This window comes from Galeopterus variegatus, unplaced genomic scaffold (assembly GCF_000696425.1).
Source record: "Galeopterus variegatus unplaced genomic scaffold, G_variegatus-3.0.2 Scaffold6417, whole genome shotgun sequence".
In the NCBI taxonomy this organism is placed as follows: domain Eukaryota; kingdom Metazoa; phylum Chordata; class Mammalia; order Dermoptera; family Cynocephalidae; genus Galeopterus; species Galeopterus variegatus.
This window is the reverse complement of record NW_007732528.1, coordinates 52,656-63,104: the sequence shown is the minus strand read 5'-3', so window position 1 is coordinate 63,104 and position 10,449 is coordinate 52,656. Positions and strand designations below refer to the sequence as shown.

Genomic DNA, 10,449 nt, shown 5'->3' with positions numbered 1-10,449 from the left:
GACACCACTGCATCAATTTAACAGGACTCAGATTTGAAGGTATGCAAAATTCTACAATGAATAGCAATTGCTTTATTATTTATGAAAAAGGTCAGAATTAAGTAGTCAGCCTAAAGACTAAGACTAAAACAGTTGCCTAGACCCTCTTGTTAAACCCAAGGACAAAACAAACACATGCCTAAACAGGGGTTATTGTGAAACACGGAAGCTCATTCTAGGCAGTGCTAATCTTGTTTAATAAAAGCAGAAATATTCAAGTCAGTCACAGTTTTAATTTAAATCCCACTTCCTTCCTCATCCCTAATTACAGAAATAGCTGATGCAGTGATAAACCAAGACCATCAATAACCAAGCTATAATTTGCCTTTTTTCTCATAGGATAGTCATTAGCACAAGCGTTTAATAAGTCAGTCACAGTTTTAATTTAAATCCCACTTCCTTCCTCATCCCTAATTACAGAAATAGCCGATGCAGTGATAAACCAAGACCATCAATAACCAAGCTATAATTTGCCTTTTTTCTCATAGGATAGTCATTAGCACAAGCGTTTAACGAGCTTAATGAACTCAACAAAATTCTCAGTGGGAGAGGTACAAAGGGGTCAGTAGCAAAGAACCATTTCCCAATCCCTCCAAACTTTTTACCATGAAAAATTTCCATTTCTTGTTTTAAGGTTATTTTTTAAAAAGACAGTCCTACCATCAAGGTCCAGAACATAAAACTCACCTATAATTGTAGTTGCAAAATTGAAGCTACACCTTAATCAAATAGTATTCCAGGGAATTGTTAATATAAAAATTATCTTAAAAGGGGGTGGAAGTCAAACAATGTCCATCAACAGAGAATGGATAAATTGGGATACATCCAAACAATGGAATGCTACTTAGTAATAAGGAACAGACTGTGAATACACTCAACAACATAAATATCAAAAAATTAAGCAAAAGTCGAACACAAAAGAGTACATATATGATTTCATTTCTATGAATTTCTAGAACAAGCAACACTCATCTATGGTAATAGAAGTCAGAACAATAGTTACCTAGGGAAGGAGTAACTGGAAAGGGGCAAGAGGAAATTTTCCGGAGTAATGGAAAAGTCTACATCTTAATGGGGATTGTTATCAAATCTCACACTATAAATTGAAAATTTGTGCATTTTATTGAATGTATATTATACTTCGGTTAAGAAAAAATTAAGTACTGTGTATCTACTTTATCCTAAAGTTAAATATATTCTACCATCCACAGAAAGCATTTAACGAATCTTACTATATTAAAAACCAGCACAGGTCATTCAGAAAGCAGATATGAAGCTTTAATTCACCATGGGCATTTCTCTGACCATACTCTATGTTAGATATAAACTGTTTCACATCTCTTCACACAGATACATCTTTTATAAGACAGTTTTCCTAACAAGTACTCCATACCATACCAACATTCCATTTAACTAGTTAAGGGCACACTGTATATATTATCATGAACCACTGATTAGATATAAATTCAGAGGTTGAATACATATGTTAGAAAGTTTAAATTTTAAAAATTTAATAAAAGCTAAGTACCATGAAAGTTTACATATATTCGTTAATTCTAGACATCACATTACAACCAATTACAATAGAATCACAACCTCTTTTTAGATGACAGTACATTCAGATTTCTAACACTCAATTATTTTCATTTACACAATGTCAACTCCACACTGCATTTTCATGTCTATAGAAAGCAGACCAGCTTTCAGGCTGCAAACCATGTTTCTTGTGTAATAGTAAGAATTACTACCTTGATCATGACCACACGAAACAAAACTTATATTCCCTATACTATATAGAGACAAGACAGTATTCAGTATATAATAACATGGAACTCTTTAGTGGTGGTCAAGCAATTCAAATAGTAACTAAAATGGATTTTGCTACCGCAGTCTACACATTTCATTAAAAGATGAAGTCTCCATCAAAATGTTTAGAAATAAATATATACTTACAGCCTTTCCCCCTCCAAAATACTGCCTGGGAAAAAAGTTCCAAGCTGACTTAAAAAACAAAAATATAAACACCTCAGAAAACAAACACTATATGATGTTCTGAGCTGTAATCTTCCTGAGTCCAATTTTTAATTAGAACAAATTTTGCAGCCAATATTGCATTCAGTATCCACAATTCTGAGGGATTCCTTGAACATCTAATCCACATCGTATCCTGCAGAAATCTGAAAGGACTCCTAAACACCCAACCAATTGACTCGATGGAAAGCTGATCATGTTTTGTATTAATATCTACATGAATATCAAACATAGTCATAGCCATAGCCATTTTTTTAACAGTGATACTAGAATAAGTGATGAAAATATATGCAGAGCTGTACACAGATCACCATTAAACACAGGAACAAAATGCCATTTGATGCATATCAAATAAGCTCCCCAAAAGCCAATTTGAGTATATTTTTACTTAGTTTGACAGAGTATTAGAAGGGACTGCATATAATTATGGAGAGTGCTGCAAACAACACTTGATGCTACTAAGTGTTCTATTAAGCATCAGGCATGCACAATAGTTGCCTTTTAAAGTTTCTCATGTGTATATCTTAACACGTATCTTAAGCTACAATAGTATTTAAAGCATTTAGTAATTTCAAACCAAATATTTTAATTGATCTATGTCTAAGTGGAGAAAAACAAAAACTTTCCTCCCCTGTCTCAATACCGGAAGGTCTATTAAAGCTGACTCCCCAAATTGATATTTTATCTATGTCATCCCTAAAATCCCAAAAGTGATGAAAATTCTTATCACTACTAGACAAGAAGTACGATTTCCCTGCAGCAGCCTACCCAACCCACACTTACAGCATGCCAACCAAGCCTTGGGGGATTACATGGTAAGAGTGATGTGCTGGTGGCTACAGATGACAATTACTGAACATATCAGTCTCTTCTTTAAATTCTGGATCACTTTATTTTAAACTAAATAAAGCTTTTAATTAATACAAATTAAAAAAATCTTTCTTTATTTAACATCATTATAAGAGTAGGTAAAACCAAAAACTTTTATTGTTGTCAAGTATGTGGCAAAACAGAAAACGCTTCAGTTATATTAGGAAATCAGGGATGGGGAAGGGAGTGTGGTCTGTTTTTCCATTTAAGCAGCATTCCAGTTAAATAACCACAAAAACTTACAAATTCAGATTGCCTGGTCTTGGTTTTTTATGGCTTAAAGTACTGGATTTGAAAAGCCACTTCAGGCTAAAACAAATTTATATGAATAATGCATAGATTATGTATCTAGAAAATCTCATGCAATAAATAATGTTCTCATGTACATTGTAATCTTAGTGAAGAAAGGGGTCTGTAGGTGCGAATAATGTTTCTTCCCTTTTACCAAGAAAATACAACCAGCAAGATCCTTGCTTTTAGCCTATTCAAGATCCTATTTGCCAGGTCATCCTGATTTTCTCAGGTTGGTAAAAGCAGCCAATGTCTCAAGACACCTGCAATAAGGAAATGACTTCCCTCAAGTATAGGTGCTGTGAGGTCCAAGCCAGGCAGAACCAGACTCTCATGGTGCTACAAAGTCAATCTGGAGTACCTAACTTGCTAGGATATCAAATGGGCAAATGTTTGCAATGACCCACTGGAAATGTTTATTAGCGTTTTTTTTTTTTTTTTTTTTTTAATCTATCCACACTTTAAATTTATTTCATTTGAGAATTGCCAGGGTAAGATCCACTCACTATTCCTGGTTTTGATATGCACCTACAACATGAGAATTGAACTGAACTACAATGATTGTAATGTCATCTCTGTACATCCGAGCAAGCTCTTCAGGAAGACTAAGCATTTTGGAGAGGCGCTCGTGATCAACAGCCCCAAACTCGTTGTTGCCTACAGCGTGTCGAATGAGATGGGTTGCTGCATTCTGATCCTCAAATACCGAGGACATCTTGGCTCTCCTTTCTGTTAAAAGACCATGCATCTGTCCCAGAGTCACCTTGTAGCCACCAACAGCTATTGGTTGTTGGTGATGCATACCAGTTAGGTATTCACCCACAATCCTAACCACATCCTGCCTATGCATGGTCTCCCACAACCCATCAGTTGCCAACACCAGAAACTTATCCTGTGGCCTTAATCGGTGGTAAGTTACCTCTGGCTCAGCAGTAAGATAAGGAGGTGTGTGATAATTAGGAGGGATAAACTTGGTATATTCATTGTCATTCAACTGGTCTGGGCCAGACTCTATCACTCTCTTTTGAAGGTCAATGCTCCATTTGAACTTCACATCTCCAAAAGCCCTAAAAGGCATCAGCAAGCCAAGCAGCCGATCCTGTTTCACCACACTCTTGGCCTCATTCTTTGGGTGTTCCAATTTTAGCCGTTCTAGTTCTCTTTCATTCTGAGCATTGTGGTCATTAGAGAGTGTGACTGCTGACCAAGAGCCATCCTCTTCCTGCACACCCAGCATAGCTCTGCTATCACCAGTGTTGGCCACATGAAGATCAACACCATCCACATGTGCCACACAAGCAGTGGCCCCAGAAAATGCCACTCGAAGCACCAGGTAGTTGAGGAAAGAATTAGGATCACCAACTTGCGCCTCCAAGGAGATGTCATTATCAAGCCTCTTGAAAGCATTAATTAAAGCCTCCTTAACATCGATATCTGTTGACTCGCCAGTGTTGAGGTCTATAAGCTCTTGCCAGTAAGTCCTCAAGCTGTTGAAGTACAATTTAGATGCCTCCTTACTGAAGTAATCATTAGGGTGCTTGTGCCACTGGAGGATGGGTAGCAGTGCCCGACCACTCTCCACTGCATTTTCAATCTCTAGCAAAGTCTCATGGGGTAACAAAGAGACAGCAATATAATAAAAGAGTCTTTCACTGACTGCCTGGGAACAAGCACAGCCTGCATGGCCATCAAAAACCCCCAAAAGCATCCCTCTGGTCTGCAAACAGGTTGCTGCACTTCTCCGGTCCTCAATGGGTGCATTTGCAGGCAGCTGATTGCTGTCAAATCCAAGGACAGAACTGACATTTTTGCCATCAAATTCTGGCACTTTGAAACTGTATTCATTAGCCTTAAGGATGCTGTTGACTTGTGGAGGTGTGAGGTAAAATTTTTGTGGTGTTGAAGAATATCTTCTTCCTTGGGTGTACTGCCACCAGTTCTCTTTTGGCCTACAAAAGGTAGCATATGCTGGATGGGGTGTATATCTCAAGCGACTCGAAGGAATGTAAGGTGATGAACAGCAGAGATGTTTGTGGTGGCAGTAACATGCAGTGCCATAGATTCTGCTCAGTTCACAGTTACGGATGAGAGGAAAAAACAATTGTGTTGGTGCTGGCATGGCATCAGAGAACAGCGGCGGGCTGGAACTTCTGACTGGGATTCCTAGACAGCAAATTAGACAGATGTACACAAAGAAAAGAGTTACATTTCAAATTACTTAATCTACCTTTTTTCTATAGCAAATATTTAGCAAGTGAATCTGCATGCTAAAGCCTGTGCTCGGAGGTACTATATTTTATACACATATCATACACTATTGCTGCAGGGTATTTTCTGTTAAGTACAACCCCCAGTTGTTCATGGAGCCAGGACTGAACTATACCCAAGTTTCACTTTTCTCCATATTTCTTTGTGCAGTACAAACTGTGCAGAATGTAAAAGAGATTTGGCTGGGGAAAGCTGAGGAGTTGAAGGTTATATAACTTTACACAGTGGCAGTCTACCTGGCCAATCACACTTCTGTCTATCCTCAAAAAAGGCCTTAGATCTCCTATTTTGCACAGGGATTTCTCCCATTTATGAAGATCCTGTTTCCAGATCTGTAGTCAATTGTCAGCATTTGATTATACATGGCTATCACCAAAAAGTATTAGGATATATCCCCAATATATGTACATTTCTCAAGTAGTTGAAAGTTATATACATAAAAGGGGCCTTCAAGAAGTTCATGGAAACATTTGTATTATCTTTTAATTCCGTTTTTCACAAACTTTATGAAGTACCCTCGTATATTAACATATTAATATAATGTTTATTATAACATACACAGAAAAATTTCTACGTCATGAAATAAAAATCAAAATTGTAATTTTATGTTGTATCCCAATGGATGGCTTTACAAACCCTGCTTCTCTAGACTACTTCTCCAATTTGGTGAGCTAAGGGGTTTAGGTCTGCCACCAACTCACCAGATAATCCTGGAAAAGTCAGCTCACCTCTTTGGGTCTCACTTTCTTAAGCTGTAAGTGGATACATCAGAACAGACGCTAGCTAAGGCCTCCTCTAGGATTCTATGCCTTTATGTTTATTGAAGTGAGACTCTGAAATCAAATACAGGTTTCATTTATTTATTGTTGAATTTTCCTGTGTCCTTTGTGATAAAAAAAAGAAAGTTTTAAGTATTCCGTAGCTCTAAAACCTTGTCAGTAACATGAATGGTCTCAGTTCTGGAATTCAACTGACTTGCTACCGTTGTTCCCTGCTCAGCAGCCACAATAGAAAGCTACAGAAATAGTATTTTCATCTATTATGAATCACAAGCAGAATTTACCCCTAAAAAAAAAGTTTTCTCTTATATTAAAAAAAAAAATCTATTTACCCTAGAAAGGCAATTAAAAACAATGAAATAATAGTCTAAGATTTGGATTACAAAGGTATGATATTATAGTTACAAATTTTAAAAAAAACCGTATCACTCACTATATAACATTAAAAGTAATTTGCTGGGCATTTATCTGGAAAATTTAATGAATGTTTATCATTAATCCAGATAATCTGTGCAAGAAAAAAATCCCTCTTCTTCAACATATATTTTCCCTGAATTCCTGAGATACTGCTTCGAAGTATTCCTTTGGATTATAAAGAACAGCCTTTGGAAATCTTTAAATAAAAAAACAAATGCAATAAACAAAAAGGAATAAAGAAAATAAAATCATTTGAGTCTTAATATCAACTATTCCTTCCCAAGGCCGAACCCATTAAGAAAGAAAAAAATCTACAAATATCATAAGGAGTGTTAACTATATATTTTCAAGTATCTTGTTTTGAGGAGTAATTGGAGAAGACTGTAAGTCGGGGGTGGGGATGCACAGAAAACCAAGCTCTGAATACTCAATCAGTGATTCTTGGTTGCTTCTGTAATAAATGCTGCATAAGCCAGCTATAAGGAATCTCTTTTGCAAGTGATAGAAAGTACTATTATATTAACTGTGCTATCTAAGAAGGTATTTGTTTACAAAAATGAAGAAAAGATCAGGCAACAGAAAGTGACAGAATTTTGGAAATAAGAATCCATAACTAAATAAGCATCCCAAAATGCTGTAATGAAAAACAGAAATTCCAAAAGAACAGGAATCTATCAGGACTAACTACTTAAATAACAGCACTTCAAACTGAATACCTGAAAGTCATCCAAAGGTTAAGTGTACATGACTGAGCCAGGGGATGTACTCAAATGTTGGACCACATGACATTGGCTTTGGTCTCAAAACCAATTTGTATCTCTTTTTAGGTGTGCATACAGAAAGCACATCAACGCGATGCTTTGCATAAAGATTTTCTATAATAAAAAATGTAAACATGCAATCTTAATGAAAAAAGTTTTCTTCATAATTTTATTTTTTTCATAATTTTATAAGCATGCATTTGTCCTTACTTTAAAACTTAAGAATCTCGCAGGAAAAAGAAATGTGTCCATATGGAACGTAGATTGACTCAAAGTACTATTTGTATGTGTGTGGGACGGAGGGTTGATAGATGCATAATAGGGTTAGATTATTTGACATCTAATCAAGGACTACAAGTTCAGGAAACCTGCACTTTCCTTAAATTCTTTTGACAATTTTTCTGTTTTTATAGTTGATTGCAAAATGAATGAAATCTTGTGGCAAAAGAGCTATGATTCATGCAGCAGGTACTTTGATTAATACTTAAATTCAAACATCAAGCACTCACATCTTCAACTACATTTTTCCTTCAAGGCAAAAGTTCTCGAGATTAAAAACAAAAAATCAGGGCCGGCCTGTGGCTCACTCAGTAGAGTGCGGTGCTGATAACACCAAGGCCATGGGTTGGGATCCTATATAGGGATGGCCGGTTTGCTCACTGGCTGAGCGTGGTGCTGACAACACCAAGCCAAGGGTTGAGATCCCCTTACCCGTCATCTTTTGTTAAAAAAAAAAAAAAAAAATCAGAGAATGAATTCTATCACCTGTATCTTTCAGTTATTCAGGAGCTTAGCATATGAAGAGAGATTGTGTCCTAATACTCCAACTCCCAACATACCTTCAAAAGACAAATTCTTAGGGAAGTTAGAATTCATGAAAACCCTACTGTATTAATGTGTTCTATCACCAGTGGAAGTGTTAAATTCTCTCCATCAGACCAGATACCCTTAGAAATCAAAGTATTTTCAAATGCTTTCATAAATAAGTGAGCACTGAAAAATTCAGTATCTTTCTGAATATCCTGAGATTCAACAAAAACTCATATGAAATCAAAACTTTTGCTGACGAACTTGCTAAATTAATGAAGTAGAAAGCTCTTGATTAGGCAAAGAAAACAGCAATAAGGCATAATCGTTGGTAAACTGGAGCAATGTCAAATTTTCAAATTATTCCTGACCACAATTTCACTGGAAAGTTCCTATCCCACGATCCAGACTCAGCTACATTAGATGCATCTTAGTCCTAGGCAGATTTTGCCAATTTTGCCAATGACTAATAAGGAAAGATGCGCTGCAACCAGAAACAGGAACAAGACCCATCCATTCTTACTGATGCGCTCGGCAGAGACTGTGCCAAGAAGTGATTCCACTTCATCATAAACCCAGGGACCAAATTAATTAGAAAATGTTACTGCACCTACTCCGGAGCTCTTTAGCTCTGCAAAGCTTTTGATGTAAACGAAAAAAAGAAACGCCACACTATTCATTAAATGTGTCAGAACCCCGGTTTATGTAATCTGATTGCATTAAACACCCTGCATAAAGATTCTCCGCGATTTTTCAGCATTTTCTGGAAATGTCTAGCCGTTTCACAGCTTCTGTTACCTTCACATGAATGAAGAAACTGGTTTCCTTTGGAAGACACGAAGCACCAAGCCAGCACCTGTTTGATCAGTTTCCTTTGTCCCTACCTGAAAATTGCACTCACTAAAGCATCAAAGCTATCCCAGTCCAGGACGCCTTTGTCCCCTTTTCCCATCTATCTCATTCCTTAATTCCACATCGACCCACCTAAAACCATCCACACACAAGATCAGTCACCATCCTTCCTGGGTACCCAACGCAGGTAGTTAAGTGAATACCTACCAATTCGTCTGGGCCCGGGACACACACACATTCTCCTGTCATCACAACACGGAGCCGACAACATCCACAACCCGCGCGGGCAGCAGCAGCGACAGCAGCACCGGCCCATTGAAAGCAAGGCAGAGATGCTCATTAGAGGAGGCGGCCGCGGGGAGGCGGGAGGGGAGGAGGGGCGAGGTCTCGCTCCAGCCCGGTAAATGGGCTGGGAGGGGAGAAGAGGATGGAGGAGGGAGAAAGGGGTGGGGAGAAGGAAACCAAACAAACCAACCCACCCCGCAGTAGACGCAGCACCATAGCCCGAGGCGACCCGGACCCAAGCGCGAGCAGAGGTGCGCCCCGGGGCCCGCCCCTCCATCCAGCCCCGGCGCGCTGCATCCTCCGCCCGCTGCCCGGCCTCCTAGTCCAGGGCCGCACACGGCGCCCGCTTCATTCTAGAAGACCAAGGCGGGCCGGCCCCAGGCTGCCAGCGGGGCCACCCCGGACCCCGCGGTGTATAAGAGCAGACCCGCAGGCACAAACGCGGCGCCGCAGCCTCTCTGGAACTCTCCCTCTCGCGGGTTCCTCCGGGGCCCCCACTCTGATAATGGGCGCGCAGGGCCCAACGGACATGAGCCCAGCGCGGCTCGGGCCCGCCCCCCACCCCGAGTCCGCTCGGCCGCTCGCCCGGCCCAGCGGCGTGGCGGCGTTGGCGGCGGGTCCTGGAGGGAGGAGGCTCCTGGGCTGGCCCCAGCTTCTCCGCGCCCGTGGGGCCCGGGGGACGGGCTGCTTCCCTGTCGGGCGGGCTTCCGCGAATTTCTGACACCTCAGCAGGGGATCGGCGGTGCGGAGGGCCGGCCGGGCGGCCAAGCGTCGTACCCCGCGCCTCGCCGGGGCGATGCAGGCTTCCCAGGGTAGCCTGAGGGAAGAGCTCCCTGCCCAACGGAAAACTAAACACCCCAGCCTGGAGTATAAGGCATGGCAGTAACCTCGAGAGTATCTGTTGCTTCATTCGTTTGATACGTTGCAGATTTCAGGGGCATTAACTCAGATAATGGTTTTATGGGTTTTTAAAAGTGAGGGAAGAGCTCCCTGCCCAACGGAAAACTAAACACCCCAGCCTGGAGTATAAGGCATGGGAGTAACCTCGA

At 40.1% G+C, this 10,449-nt stretch overlaps 1 protein-coding gene across 2 annotated transcripts; it reads right to left on the bottom strand.

Moving 5' to 3' along the window:
* Positions 1–1,295: 1,295 nt before the first annotated feature.
* PDP1 (pyruvate dehyrogenase phosphatase catalytic subunit 1) lies at positions 1,296–9,455 on the bottom strand. 2 transcript variants are annotated; one of them, XM_008590877.1, is made up of 2 exons: positions 9,323–9,455; positions 1,296–5,394 (listed from the first exon to the last, which is right to left on the bottom strand). In XM_008590877.1, the coding sequence occupies exons 1-2, from the start codon at positions 9,453–9,455 to the stop codon at positions 3,737–3,739; spliced, it is 1,791 nt and encodes a 596-aa protein (XP_008589099.1). In that variant the 3' UTR covers positions 1,296–3,736. The 2 variants fall into 2 exon arrangements, with proteins under 2 accessions (XP_008589099.1, XP_008589100.1); XM_008590878.1 differs by lacking the exon at positions 9,323–9,455 and adding an exon at positions 6,228–6,361.
* Between the last annotated feature and the right edge of the window lie 994 nt (positions 9,456–10,449).

Coding starts and splice junctions, on each gene's coding strand:
- PDP1 (XM_008590877.1), bottom strand. CDS start 9,455: ATGAGCATCTCTGCCTTGCTTTCAATGGGCCGGTGCTGCTGTCGCTGC. Junction 5,395..9,322: donor TCCCGGGCCCAGACGAATTG/GTAGGTATTCAC, acceptor TTTGCTGTCTAG/GAATCCCAGTCAGAAGTTCC.